This window comes from Aphis gossypii, unplaced genomic scaffold (assembly GCF_020184175.1).
Source record: "Aphis gossypii isolate Hap1 unplaced genomic scaffold, ASM2018417v2 Contig00392, whole genome shotgun sequence".
Taxonomy (NCBI): domain Eukaryota; kingdom Metazoa; phylum Arthropoda; class Insecta; order Hemiptera; family Aphididae; genus Aphis; species Aphis gossypii.
The window spans coordinates 13,540-29,342 of record NW_026083089.1 but is presented as its reverse complement, the minus strand read 5'-3'; the positions used below and the strand labels follow the sequence as shown (position 1 = coordinate 29,342).

At 31.5% G+C, this 15,803-nt stretch overlaps 4 protein-coding genes and 1 pseudogene across 4 annotated transcripts; all 5 read left to right on the top strand.

The window, feature by feature from the left end:
* The first annotated feature begins 878 nt into the window (after positions 1 to 878).
* LOC126553980 (uncharacterized) lies at positions 879 to 2,805 on the top strand (annotated as a pseudogene).
* Positions 2,806 to 5,580: 2,775 nt separating this feature from the next.
* Positions 5,581 to 8,330, top strand: LOC126553979 (uncharacterized). Its single transcript, XM_050209092.1, has 2 exons — positions 5,581 to 5,622; positions 7,605 to 8,330. Exons 1-2 carry the CDS (start codon positions 5,581 to 5,583, stop codon positions 8,328 to 8,330), a joined length of 768 nt encoding a protein of 255 aa, XP_050065049.1.
* A 321-nt stretch (positions 8,331 to 8,651) lies between these two features.
* On the top strand, positions 8,652 to 10,291 carry LOC126553978 (uncharacterized). The gene is made up of 3 exons (XM_050209091.1): positions 8,652 to 9,624; positions 9,915 to 10,025; positions 10,091 to 10,291. Exons 1-3 carry the CDS (start codon positions 9,199 to 9,201, stop codon positions 10,289 to 10,291), a joined length of 738 nt encoding a protein of 245 aa, XP_050065048.1. The 5' UTR covers positions 8,652 to 9,198.
* LOC126553982 (uncharacterized) lies at positions 10,288 to 11,191 on the top strand. Its single transcript, XM_050209094.1, has 2 exons — positions 10,288 to 10,410; positions 10,515 to 11,191. Exons 1-2 carry the CDS (start codon positions 10,392 to 10,394, stop codon positions 11,003 to 11,005), a joined length of 510 nt encoding a protein of 169 aa, XP_050065051.1. The 5' UTR covers positions 10,288 to 10,391; the 3' UTR covers positions 11,006 to 11,191.
* Positions 11,192 to 12,815: 1,624 nt separating this feature from the next.
* Positions 12,816 to 14,894, top strand: LOC126553977 (ATP-dependent DNA helicase PIF1-like). The gene is made up of 4 exons (XM_050209090.1): positions 12,816 to 13,095; positions 13,176 to 13,796; positions 14,381 to 14,545; positions 14,728 to 14,894. Exons 1-4 carry the CDS (start codon positions 12,816 to 12,818, stop codon positions 14,892 to 14,894), a joined length of 1,233 nt encoding a protein of 410 aa, XP_050065047.1.
* Positions 14,895 to 15,803: the final 909 nt, after the last annotated feature.

Sequence of the window (15,803 nt, the reverse complement as noted above, 5' to 3'; positions counted from 1 at the left end):
GGCTTAACTGTTATTTAACGCGGTTTTGTAAAAATTTAAATTTCAAACACTCATAAAAATTTTTTGTCTGAATCCGGTAGAGTTTTTTTACAGATATTTGAAGAAAAATTTATAGAGAACCTTGTACCAAATTTTCAAAACTTAGTTATAAAAGAAAAAAAATTTATGATTTTTCAACTTCAAAATTACTTGCAAATTTTCGCGTTTTCGACAGATTTCGTAAAAATTTGAACTAAAAACGCTTATAACTCTACCTGTTGTGTTTTAACACTTAATAAATTAAATAAAAACACTAATTTATATTTAATTAATTCTTTATTAAATTATGCCTTAAAGCTTAGAAAACACTTATAACACATGGTCAACGAGCAACTGTGTATATATTTTATAATATTAATACTAAGTGTATTATCAACGTACATAACAACATCTAAAATCTTCCAGTGTTACCACACTACCAATCGTAGGTTATTTGAAACTTTAAGAGATGATGTTTCCATTATAAACCAAAGTAATTATTATAATTAAATCATTGTAATATCAGGGGGTCAAAAATTCAATTTAACTGTAACCACTGGCCACTGGGTTCTACTTTATTTTAAGGGAATGGGACATTTGGACGTGACCGTTTTGGCGTGACTGTTTGGACTTGACCGTTTTGGCGTGAGAAATTTGGACGTAGAATTATTATATTATAATTGTTAAAAATACTTTTTTTTAGACTAGGAATTTCTTAATATCGTAATCGTAATTGATTTTCGTTTATCACGTTGTTCTGTAATAACGACCGTAATTTATTATCATCGATAATAAGTTAAGATAGGGTACATTATTTGTTTCTTATTTTTCATTGTAGTGTTTGACAACGAAGTGCAACAATGTCTTGTTCACAAATAAAATCGGTTCGTGAACGAAATATTTTAGTTGAAAATGGTTTTATGTATTTGTTTGACGCGATGAGTTCTAATGGTCTTCTCCGATTTTGGCGTTGTCGCTATAAAACTGAATGTTAAGCTCGAGTGCATACATCAATTAACGATTTTGACATTATAAAAAGAATAAATGAACACAAATGATGCTGAAGCTGCTAAAATTTAAGCAAATGCCGCGGTTTGTCGAATAAAAAAGCGAGCAGCGGAAACGATGGAACCTACTTCAACTGTAATTAATGAATGTGTGATAGACTTATCTCAAGCAGCCAAGGTATGTAAAATTGTAATTATTACAAATAAATTTTTTTTTCAATGATTAAAAATTATTAGGTTTGGTCATTCATTAATTGATCATGTATATATATAATATATATATATATATATATATTATATATATATGTATAGACGAACTAATGATACAATAAGTAGTTATATAATATATATAGATACTAAGTCGTATATAAATTAAAAATTCTATAAAAATGCTATGGTTATTAAATACTGTTAATCATACAAAATTATATTGTTATTTGTGCATAAGTAATTATGACTTTCAACAAAAATATTGTTCTAATAACCCAACAACTTAGTACAAAATAAATTGTTGTCACGGACACAACCAAAATTGTTGGTTATAACTATCATATTCTAGTTATTATTACTAAATATTATTTTCCGTTTATAAACCCATTTTACCCCCATTATTCGAACACATTTTATACTGAAATTTCAAATTATTTCAAATATTTCAAACATATTTTAAAATTAACAATAATTTCATTATTAGGGAATAATTCAATCAAGCCAGACATTAAAGAAAACTGTCCGAAGACAACGAAAAATAATACCTACAAGCTATTCCAAACGCTCTTATAGATCTGATTTCATTGCAGATTCCCGAATCTTATAAAATATTTTCACCATCTAAAGATATAGAAGAACAATTTTTATTGGCTGATAGTGGTCCAGGGAATGACAGAATTTTAATTTTTGGAAGGCAAAAAAGCTTAGATGTTTTATTTCGCTCAAAAACATGGTTTGGTGATGGAACATTTAGGACGGCACCTCTCCTTTTTACACAAGTTTATGTGATCCTTGCTGAACAATTTGGCGGTGTACATCCCATTATTTTTGTGTTATTACCAAATAAACAATCTAAAACATATGAAAAATAGTTTGATATGTTACTTAAATTGAAACCTGGTTTAGATCCTGTTACAATATCGTTAGATTTTGAATTAACAGTAATTAATTCGGTACAAAAATATTTTAAAAATGCTCAAATATTTGGTTGTTTTTTTCACTTAACTAAAAATTTTAGAAAAAAAAATGGGTGAACTTCATTTGCTTTCAAAATATGCCAACGATCCAGAATTTAGTATAGTAACTAGGTATAATGATTATTTCACTAGCATTCGTTTGTATAAATGATCTTGATAATGCCATAGATGTACTTTCAAATTATTTACCTGAGGAACTACATTCAATGTTGGAATGGTTCGAAGATAATTACATTGGTAGAATGAATCGTAATAACCGAAATCGAAGAAAACCTCGATTTGCACCTCAAACGTGGAATTTATATGAACGTGTTTTAAATTATCAGAACAAAACAAATAATCATGCAGAGGCAGCGAATCGTAGGCTGAATATTGAAATGGGATGTGATCACCCTACGTTATGGTCATTTATAATAAATTTGAAAAAAATTCAAGCCGGTCGGGATGTATATTACAACCAGCTTGAAGCAGGGAGAAGTCCACTAAAAAAATTTAAAAAATATTGTGATACGGATAATAGGCTGTTAAAAATAGTTTAAGATTATAATAACAGAGATATCTTATCATATTTAAAAGGTATTTCTTTAAATATATCTTTAAAGTAAATAATAATATATTTCTACGTTCGGTTAAAATGTAGTGTAATGTATTTTTTGTTTTTAGATTTTAAACATAATTTTAGACAAAAGAATATTTTTTTTGATAATTTTAATAAATATTTTTAAAAATGTAACTTTTTTTACGCCAAAATGATCCTACGTCCAAAAGTTTCACGCCAAAACAGTCCTACGTCCAAAAGTCTCAAGCCAAAAAGGCCAAAAATGTCCAAACGGTTACGCCCAAACGGTCAAGTCCAAATGTCCTAGACCCTTATTTTAAGCATGGCTAAATATTTAGCTATGATTAAATAACTGCTGCTAGTGGTTAAATGTCATTGTTTGGGTAAAAATAGATAAATATAAAATATTATTAATAGATTAATATGAGATAATATTGGATATATGGAAATTATTTGACAAAATGACAAAATATAAATTATAGAATCAGTCAGTATCTATTCAATGATATAGGTACATGATATTTTGTCAAATAAACACACCTTTATGTTTATTATTTTAAAACTTAAAAGCTTATTTGTCAAAAGTCTTGATTATAATATTTTACTTAGTCACAGATATATATTTATACTTGTTATTCATTTAATTAATAGATTACTAATGTACATGTCTGATAAAAATATTTATAATTTTTATTTTTCAGATGGTAAAAACACAGTTTTATTGTATTTATTACAAGTTATACTAGTACCTACTGCAAAGAAAATTACTAAAGATCATAATGGGAAGAAGTGTCAAATAAAATACTCAATAAAAGATTCTCAAAACAGCTTCATGACATTTAAAACTTCAGTAGCTGAAATTGAAGACACATTGTTATGCGCCAGAATGAAAAAATCCAATTTAGCCATTTATTATTATTGTAGGTACCCCTACTAATCCTAAAGAAATAATTGTTTTTTCCGATTGTATTAAATATAAATTATTACTATACTATCTGCTGTAGATGTTTGCTTTAAATTATTTCATTTGTTTAACTTGGAATATCCATGTGAATCATGTGTAGTATGGCTCTTTATACAAAGTATTTTTATTCATTAACTACAAACTTTGATAAATAATTTCATGCTTTAGATCAAATTTTATCTGATTTAAGCAGTTAGTAACCACTAACCAATTGTGTTTATCAATAAAATAACATTTATAATATAAAATTTGTGGTTATATTTTATTAATTTAAAAAAGACTACCTACTTCAACCTACATTAATCTACAATTGTTTATCCTTACATATCCTTACATATCCTTACATAATCCTAGAATAATTCAAATAAAGTTCATCCTGAATTAGTATTAGTTTTTTAAACAGATTGTTGGCTCGCCTTCGGCTTTAACAATAATAGATTAATGGGCCTTAGCGGCCGGGAGGATAGGCAACTTATTGCACTACCGTCCCATGAATAATAATAAAAAGGCAATGGTTGTAATTGGAATTACTTAAATTTTGTATAATAATAATAAATTGACCACTTGGTCCAACAGATGTATAAAATTATAGTTTACAATATATATCACAGATTACAAATATCAGTCAATTTTAATAATATAAATTCTTACAAAAATAGTATACTAAATAATAATAATAAATGACCCGTCGGTCAAATGACAAGTTTATAATATAATATGGTGCACCACATACCATCGGGGTTATGACGTCTTGAGGTGCCAGGATCCGTATAATAATTAATTTAAATACAATAAAAAGTACAGGATTGATCCCGCACACACTCAAGAACGCCGCTAACCTCAACACGAAGAACAATCACAATACACACTGCTACAGCGGACACACAATTCAACAAACCACGAGAAACACAGTCTTCTGCTGGTAATCAATGACTGCCCAAAACTTGGGGAAAAACAATTAAATGATTGGCAATAAATGCGCGAACGATATTTACCAGACAGAAGTAATCACAAAACACAAGAAAAACGTGGTTTGACAGCTGCAGCAGGAACAAGAAAACAATATGGCACGGCTTGCTGGACAGTGGACAGCGGACAAAAGTGAAGTGAACGAATTACATATAATGGACGGGAGAACGAAAAAACTCAAAAGAACGGTCGTCTTTTAGTGTCACCACACTAAACAATAAAAAAATTAGAAACTTTGTGACACTGAAAGCATGACTAGATGAAAAACTTAAAGTTTTGAACATAACCGAATAATAAAAAAACATTGATAATGATTCCACAGCTGGCCGGTCGCACACTAACGCCTGATAAGCGTCAGCCGACGAAGGCTGCAATAATTGTGGAACGCACCGTTAGGTATGTGCACATATGTAACACATAACAAAATGAAACGAAACGGAACATGCTACATTGAATACCAACACAGATTATTGAACTAATTTGAGAATACCAACATATTTTAAATTTCCATCACAAGAAGTCTAACTAACTTGATATTTGAATACATAAATTATATTATTATATTATTAAGTAACAATTATTTTTGCTACACCATACCTATACTCCGTTCCACGAGAGAGTGCGACTGGGCGGCGACCAAAACGTGTTCATTTCCGCGCATCCCCACCACATTCGTGACAGGATGGCCTTCGGTCGGCATGTGTCGTTCGCCGTCGTATGATTATCGAACGACGCTGTTACAATATACAGAGTGGTTACTGGTGTAATATTATTTATTATCATTACATGTTTGTTATTCCATGCGGTTCAACGTGTACAATTTTCAAATTGCATTTTTTTTTTTTTGAAATCGTGTTACCTGTTCAACTATTTATAATGGCTGATATTTCACCTGTAAAACGGAATCGTCCTGGAAAGGTAAGTGTTTATATTAATAATATTTTATAAACAATTGTTTTAATTTTTTATGATGTAACAAAATCACTCATCGTAATTTCTTTTTACAATGATATTTATTTTGTTTCTACATAAAATACATAATCTATCTATTGATAGTATTCAAACGGTCTATAAAAACAAACATATTTAAATAAATTGTTATATCCTAAATATTTATTGTATTACTAATTTTTCGTATTTTTTTTTTAGTTTGTTGGTTCACGTCAAAAAGAAATCATTATCAATTTTTACAAAATTTAATGTTTGAACAACAATCCGTAGAGGAAAATAAAAACTGAAGTATAAGGAGATAGTCCAAAGAACTTCAAAAATGAGTGGTCTTGGATTAAAAACGGTGGAACGTACGTTGGGCAGAATATAAAACTAAAGGGACAGTTTCATCGCCGAATAAAAGAAAAATTAGAAAAACAATAATTCACAAAACGGACGATTTTGACCAAAACGCCATTAGGCAAAAGGTTCACAGTTTTTGGTTTAATCGCGAAATACCTACTTTAAATAAAATATTAGCTGCCGTAAATGAAGACATCAATTTGCCAAATTTTTCGAAGACATCTCTACACAGAATTTTAAAACACCTTAATTTTCAATATATAAAAAAAAAATCGGAATAGTGCACTTATCGAACGAAACGATATCGTGTGTTGGCGTCAGACATATTTGAACAAAATAAAGCATTTTAGACTAAGTGGTAGACCAATTTACTACCTTGACGAAACCTGGGTCAATGCTGGCGAAACGAACACAAAAACGGTTCCGAGACATTGGCGGTCGGCACATTTGCGGTCGGCACCTTTTGCGTGCCATTTGCGGTCAATTTATTTCTATCTACCTGACTATAAAATTTGGGTGCTATATATAATATTTTATATACAAATACTTAATTTATGTTAATCGGTAGGTACAATATAATACTTTTTTACTATAATTAATATAATTATATATTTGTCAATCACAATTCACTGTACTTACATAAAAAATATACCCAATTTTTTTTTTTAAAACCTTATTATAATTATTATAAAAAATGCACTAGGGCTAAAATACACGGTTGCAACTTTCATTTTAATCAAGCACTTTGGAGAAAAATTCAAAATATTGGATTAGCAAGTACTTATAAAGATAATGCAGATATTCGATTACACGTTAGAATGTGTTCTGTTTTAGCTCATATTCCAATTTGTGACATGAAAGTTGGATATTACAATGAGTAATACACCCGATAATGATAACCTTACATTATTTTATGACTATTTTATTGAACAGTGGTTGGAAAATCCAATTATTTCAAGGGAAATGTGGAACTGTCATAAAATAAGACACAGACCAATAATATTGTTGAGGGTTGGAATAGTAAACTAAATAAAATATTAAATACACCGCGACCAACGTTTATGAACTTATATAGCTGTCTTAAAAAAGAGACTGAAAATGCGGACTTTTATATGAAAGAAGCTATTTGAATATGGAAGGTAAAAGGAAAAAAAAATGTACGTACAGTTAGATGAAAGAATTAAAAAAACATTAGTAGAATATGAGACAATTATTATTATTATTAGACAATGATTTAGAAAAATGCTTAAAAAAAATAGCTATTATACAAAAATTAGAATAAGGTTATGTTTATTATGTACTGTGAGTCTGTGAATTGTGACAAATATATTATGTGCATTTTTTATATGAATACATTTTTTAAATTTTTTTATGTAAGTACGGTGAATATTGTGATTGACAAATATATTAGTATGTGAATTTTTAAGTAAAAAATACTGCCAGTCCTAAACCTGGAAAAGTGTGAAGGGAAGTTTAAATAAAATATTTGACAAGTATATAATTATATTAATTATAGTAAAAAAGTATATATTATACCTATACCTATTAATATAAATTAAGTATATAGTATATAAATACTATATATAGCACCCAAATTTTATAGTTAGGTAGATAGAAATAAATTGACCGCAAATGGCACTCAAAAAGTGCCGACCGCATCGGTGCCGACACCCACAAAAACATGGGTAGACACAACAATCGCTTCGCCCCGGGACGCATTCCTTCGAGGATTAACAACTGGACAAAAAGAACCATCTGGGAAGGGCAAGCGATTAATTGTATTACACATCGGGTCGTCTGACGGTTTCGTTCCTGGAGGCCTACTATCTTTTGAATCGAAGAAAAACACGTTGGACTACCATGACGAGATGAACGGGGACACGTTTTACGATTGGTTCATAAAAATCCTACCATCACTAAAAGAAAACGCCGTAATTGTTATGGACAATGCCTCATACCATTCAGTAAAAAAAAATCCTTTTCCAACTATGTCTTGGACAAAACAAAAAATTTTAAATTGGCTAGAAAGGGAAGGTGAGGTAATTACTCAGACAATGGTTAAATCTCAACTTTTAGAAGTGGCCCAAAAATATAAATCGTCGCACGAGAAGTATGTGATTGATGAAGAAGCAAAAGAACATGACAAAGTAGTCTTACGGTTGCCTCCTTACCACTGTGAACTAAATCCTATAGAACTAGCGTGGTCTTGGATAAAAAACTATGTACGTATGAACAATACCACATTTAAATTGAACGATGTGCATGATTTATTAAAAAAAGCCGTGGACAACGTAACAAGTGAAATGTGGACAAATTTTGTTGATCAGTTATAAAAGAAGAGGACAGTTTGGAAAATCGATTTCTGTCTGATGAAGTTTTTGACGCGGAACCTGAAACAGGAGGCATTATTAACAATTACAGCGATACTACTTCAGATTCCGACGACGAGATATTTAAATTATTTATTTATATACCTATTTTATTTTATTTTAAATTGTATGTGACGAATATTTTTTTTTTATTTTATGTTAGTTTTAATAATAAAAAAGTAATACTCAAAATAAATTATACTTGTAAATTGTTTCATATTAATAACTCCTATACTGATATTAGAGTTGAACATCATCCGAATAAAATTTTATTTGGATGATTATATCTTATATATAAAAATGAATCGCAAAATTTGGTAAGCGCATAACTCAACAACGCCTGGACCGATTTCGCTCATTCTTTTTTTGTTTGGGTCGTAATTGTCAGGAGAAGGTTCTTACGGACGAAAAATTTGAGAAAGTTATCGGGTTAGAGAAATATGACGAGGTGGTGATGAAATTACAGAGGCGCCATCTATCCAGCAAATAGTCAACTAAATTATTTTTGGTAGTCAATGGCAACCATTTAAATAAAATAAATCATTAATTTAAAATGTTTTTAAAAATGCATGCAAATAGACATACAAACAACGCAAATGTTCGCAAATGTTCGTTGAAGTCCAAGGATGGTTTTTACGGCTAGAAAAATTAGAATTATTGCTGGAAAAACCCTAAAAATAGCCCTTTTCTTTTTAAAATAGCCCTTCCTATAATATTTATAATATAATACTGATCGTATCCATGGCAACCAACAATCGTGTTTTGTGCAGAGTGTTTAGTTAGTTAGTGTTTGTTTAGTTCGTGATTAGTGAAAAAATAATTTATATTTGATATGCCTCCTATAAGACGAAGCAATTTAGGTAGAAGAACCAGAAATGCTACAAACCAAGCTAATTACCGATCTAATTCACAAACGCGTGAAGCGCGAGCAAGTTTGAATCGAGCTGCTTTTAGTTACGATGTGTCAATTGACTACAGTAACTACCAATGTGTTGTTATTGGTTCTATGAACTCGGTTTGCTCACACTGTAAGGCATTAAAATACAAAAACGAAGCCAATGGATTGTGTTGCGCAAATGGTAAAGTGAAATTGATACCATTGGATCCACCACCAGAACCATTGTACTCATTGGTTTCAGGAATAGGAACAGATTCTATACACTTTTTGACAAATATCCAACAATATAACAATTGCTTTCAAATGACTTCATTTGGGGCAACAAATGTAGTTCGGGAAAATTTTATGCCAACTTTCAAGGTATGTATTATAGCAGTTACTCATAATTATTTTAGCGAACAAATTTTTCTGTCACCAAAGTTAAGATGTGTCACTAATCTTCAATTTCTTAATCATTACGAAATATATCACTTAGTCATCATATTATGGTGTTTTTGTTTCAGTTTCAGTGACACTTTTATTATATTTTATATTTGATAGATATTAGTTAAAACTAAATATATACTTTTTAAGATCAAATATTATTTAAGTTTGATCACCGACAATCCATTAATTTATACCACACCATAATATATTTTTTTTATTTACAGATACAAGGGCAAATATATCACAGAGCAGGTTCACTGTTACCAGTGTCAGATAGCGACAACAAATTCCTGCAAATTTATTTTATGGCAATTCACCACAAGAAATTGATCTGCGTTGTGCACATAACAATTTAGTAAAGAGGTCTATTGTAGAACAATTACAAACTTTATTTCATCAGCACAATCAATTGATTATATTGTTTAAAACTGCCCTGGATCTGATGCCATCCGATAATCACAAAATTGTAATCAGAGCTGATAAAACACCTGCAGGTCAACATACAAGACGTTTTAATGCACCAACTATTGATGAAGTTGCTATCGTTGTAGTTGGAGAAAACTTGGAATCCCGTGATAGTTTTACGACGTCGTCGGAATGATCAATTACAACGTATAAAGGAAACACACCGCTCATATGATGCACTGCAATATCCCATTATATTTTGGCAAGGTGAAGATGGCTACGATTTCTCAATAAAAATGATAAATCCCATTGCAGGTAACTAAAATATTAGTTTAGCTATGGCGATAATATCTCTCAGTCATTATATTATGTATTTTAATTTTATATTTGAATGTTATTAAAACAAAATCTATTTACAGGTTCTGAAACCAACAAAAAAGTCAGTTCAATGAACTATTATTCATACCGCCTAATGATTCGGGAAAATGAAGATAATCACATATTGAAATGTCGGCGATTATATCACAAATATGTTGTTGACATGTATGTTAAAATTGAAACGGAAAGATTAACATTCATCAGGTTGAATCAAACCAAACTCCGATCTGAAGAGTATATTCACCTTCGAGATGCGATTAATACTGATGGAAATGCACAGAATGTCGGTCGGATGACTATTCTTCCAGCAACATACATCGGAAGCCCTCGGCATATGCACGAATATGCTCAAGATGCCATGTCGTATGTTCGTCATTATGGTACAGCAGATTTGTTCATCACATTTACATGCAATCCGCAATGGATAGAAATCAATCAGGAGTTATTCTCTGGGCAATCACCCATTGATCGTCATGATATTACAGCCAGAGTCTTTAGACAAAAGTTGAAATCTTTAATGATTTCATCGTAAAACATAATGTGTTTGGTGAGACACGCTGCTGGATGTATTCTGTGGAGTGGCAGAAACGAGGATTGCCACATGCACACATTTTGATTTGGTTGGTTGAAAATATAAGGCCAAATGAAGTTGATGCAGTGATATCAGCTGAAATCCCTAATGTACAAGTAGATCCTGGATTGCATGAGTAGTTATCAAAAACATGATACATGGTCCCTGTGGAACTCTTAATCAAAATTCACCGTGTATGATGGATGGTAAATGTTCAAAACGATATCCACGGACATTAATATCGGAAACAATTACTGGTAATGACGGTTATCCATTGTATCGTCGCAGATCGACAGCAGACAATGGAAAATCAACAATTGTCAAATTAAATCAACAAGATATTGAAATAGATAATCGTTGGATTGTTCCATATTCACCCATTTTATCAAAGACATTCAAAGCACACATCAACGTTGAATCTTGCCATTCAGTGAAATCTATTAAATACATTTGCAATATGTAGCCAAAGGGAGTGATATGGCTGTGATTGGAATTGGTGCAGAGAATTCCAATGATGAAGTTACCCAATACCAAATGGGCCGCTATGTCAGTAGTAATGAAGCAGTTTGGCGAATATTTTCTTTTCCTATTCATGAGAGACACCCTTCTGTTGTTCACTTAGCTGTGCATTTAGAAAATGGACAAAGAGTGTATTTTACAGCACAGAACGCAGTACAAAGAGCTGCTCAGCCACCATCTACTACATTAACCAGTTTTTTTGAGACATGCCAAAACGATGATTTCGCACAAACATTGCTATATTCTGAAATGCCAAAATATTATACCTGGAATCAATCCTCAAGGAGATTTATACGACGGAAACAAGGAAAACCAGTTCCAGGATATACAGATGTATATTCCACCGATGCGATTGGCCGGATTTATTCAGTACATCCAAGCAATGATGAATGTTTTTACTTACGACTGCTATTAGTCAATGTACGTGGCCCAACATCATTCCAACAGTTACGAACTGTTGATGGTGAATTGTGTGTATCCTACAGAGAAGCCTGTCAACGTTTGCAATTGCTTGAAAATGACGCTCATTGGGATCAAACTCTCAATGATGCTGTAATATCATCACACGCTCATCAAATACGAACATTGTTTTCTATAATCATATCTACATGCTTCCCATCAAGCCCAATTGATTTGTGGATCAAGTACAAAGATTATATGTGTGATGATATTTTGTATCAAATACAGAATAGAATGGGAAATCCAAATATACAAATCAGTGAAGAAATTTACAATGAAGCATTGATTTCAATTGAGGACATGTGCTTGATAATGTCAAACAAACTATTAATTCAATTAGGCCTGACCGCGCCCAATCGTCCAATGCATGACGCTTTTAACCAAGAGTTGCATCGAGAAAGACTGTATGATCTCAACGATTTGAAAGAATTAATTCAAACAAATCTTCCACTGTTAAATGAACAACAGAAGTATGTATTTGAAACTCTTATGAAAGTAACAAATGATGAAACTGGAGGGATTTACTTCTTAGATGCACCTGGTGGTACAGGAAAAACTTTTTTGATTTCATTAATATTAGCAACAATTCGCTCACAAAATAAAATTGCACTTGCACTCGCTTCGTCGGGAATCGCAGCAACTTTGCTTGAAGGTGGTCGAACAGCCCATTCAGCACTAAAATTGCCATTAAATATGCATAGCAATGAAACTCCAACCTGCAACGTTTCGAAGAACTCTGCCAATGGCAAAGGTTTTGCAGCAATGTAAATTGATTGTTTGGGATGAATGCACGATGGCACATAAAAAATCTTTGGAGGCTTTGGACAGAACCTTAAAAGATCTACGGAGCAATAATAACCGATTTGGTGGTGCAATGATTTTATTAGCAGGAGATTTTCGTCAAACATTGCCGGTGATTCCACGATCAACGCCAGCTGATGAACTCAATGCATGTCTAAAGTCCTCCAGTTTGTGGAAACATGTCAAAGTACTTCATTTAAGCAAGAATATGCGTGTCGAGTTGCAAAATGACCAATCTGGAAACATATTCTCTAAACAACTCATTGACATTGGTAATGGCAAATTTCCTATAGACATGTTGACTGGCTGCATTAACTTTCCTCTAAGTTTTGTCAGTTAACTCGAACAAAAGATGAACTTATTCAGAAGGTGTTTCCAGATGTTTCTCAAAATTACAGAAACCATGATTGGTTGAGCGAACGAGCTATACTGGCTGCAAAAAACATAGATGTAAATGAATTAAATTTCAAAATTCAAGAACAAATTACAGGCGAATTGATGATATATAAATCAGTTGATTCGGCTACTAATCAAGATGATGTAGTCAACTATCCACCGGAATTTTTAAACTCGCTGGATTTGCCAGGATTGCCACCTCACAATCTTCAATTAAAGGTTGGATCGGTGGTTATAATGTTGCGAAATATCAACCAACCGCGTCTTTGCAACGGTACACGGTTAGCGATAAAAAAATTACTAAACAATGTGATAGAAGCAACTATACTCAAAGGAAAGTATAAAGGAGAAGATGTTCTCATACCGCGCATCCCAATGATTCCGACTGATGTGCCATTTGAGTTTAAACGACTACAGTTTCCAGTGCGTCTTGCTTTTGCTATGACTATAAACAAGTCCCAGGGGCAATCATTAAGTGTTTGTGGTATTAATCTAGAAACCCATGTTTCTCACATGGTCAATTGTATGTTGCCTGTTCCCGTGTTGGAAAACCATCAGATTTTTATCTATGCGCCAGGTAATCAAACAAGAAACATCGTATACCACAAAGTACTACAATGATAATAATAATAATTATGATTCACATGATTAACAATAAAGCGATTACTTACTTTTAAATCATGACAGAACCGTCACCCTGGTGATAGGGCGTTGTGAATAAAAAATAATTAAATAAAACTATAACAGTTAAAACTATAACTACTTACTTTTAAATCATTATATATGTTTTATTTAATTATTTTTTATTCACAACGCCCTATCACCAGGGTGACGGTTCTGTTCAGGAGAATTTTTTAAAATACGTAGGCACAAAAACTGCCACATTACAAATCTTTCGTCGTGAATTCGACGTAATATTAGCACTATCAATAAGATTAAATTAAAAATTAACACACGGCATACGAAAATGCAAAAAAAGAAAGTAACACACGGGCAACGCCGTGTCGGGTCAGCTAGTATAATATAAAATTATTTATATTTAAAGTTCTTTCATGTAATAATTATTACTTTGTTACAATTTTCTGAGGCAATATTTTTTATTAGTGTACTACATCTTATAGGCCATAGCATTAAAAATTAATATATAATATGTTCTTTCAGGAATAATGTATGATGGATTATCTGAACTTGCTGACTTATCTCTACAGTTACAAGAACGGAGTTTGTCACTTTCAGGAGCAAACAAGTGTGTATTACGTACAATTAGAATATTTGATTCAATGGCAAACACTTTTGGACCAAGAACACAAGAAGTGTTAAATTCTGGTACTTTATTGAAGTTTAAAAATGTACCATTAGCCATAAATAAATCCGTACCAAAAATTAACCCAGGCCAGTTTTTTACTAGCCTTGCTAACAACATGCGTTCAAGGCTTATCAAACTCAAGCAACACATGTATCAAAAAATAAAAATGAATTTAAAGATCAATATTTAGATCTTTTTAAAGATTTAGATGTATTAGACCCCAATAACTGGCCAGATAGTATTGACATTCAATATGGTGATGATAGTGTTAAAAGATTGGCTATAAAGTTTCATTTAGATGAAAAATGTACAATTCGAGGATTTAGAGAATTTAAAGACTTAAAAGATTCTTCAAAAATACCTACTTAAACCACTTATAACTGCAATTTCACTATTGCTATATCATCATCGAATGTGAAAGATCATTTAGTTCCATGAATACATCTTAGCCTAACAGAAAGCTTAACTCAAACACTATAAAATCATTAGTGTTTATTAATTGTGTCGGTCCGCCTAAAAAATTTCAATTTTTTAAACCAGATGAGTATGTAAAGAGCTGGATTAAACTTGGTAAAAGAAGTGCAGAAGAAACCAGATGTCAAAAACGAGACGAACAAAGTGAAAGTGATCATTCATATCAACATTTATGGACGTATTTAAATTTATAAAATAATAATTTTGTACTCTGATTGATATTATATTAATTTTGAAATAAAAAGAAATGTTCATTTTTCATTATATAATGTAAAATATGGTGATATTTGGGGGTGTGGGGGCAAAGCCCCCACGGGTTATTTTAAGTTAAATTTTTTTAAGGGACGCTACTTAATTTTAAATCTCATAGTCCCCCATCTTATAATTTCCAATCAAGCACTGAGTATAATGATTTGATTTAACATCATATATTTAAAACCGCTCTCTCCGTAGATATATTATGTTGGTCAAAATTACATTTTATGACTGTTTGATTCTCCCAGATTAGTTGTTTAAATTATAATATTGAAATGTCATATTATATATATTTTTAACTAGCTGACCCGACACGGCGTTGCCCGTGTGTTACTTTCTTTTTTTGCATTTTCGTATGCCGTGTGTTAATTTTAATTTAATCTTATTGATAGTGCTAATATTACGTCGAATTCACGACGAAAGATTTGTAATGTGGCAGTTTTTGTGCCTACGTATTTTAAAAAATTCTCCTGAACAGAACCGTCACCCTGGTGATAGGGCGTTGTGAATAAAAAATAATTAAATAAAACATATATAATTTAAAAGTAA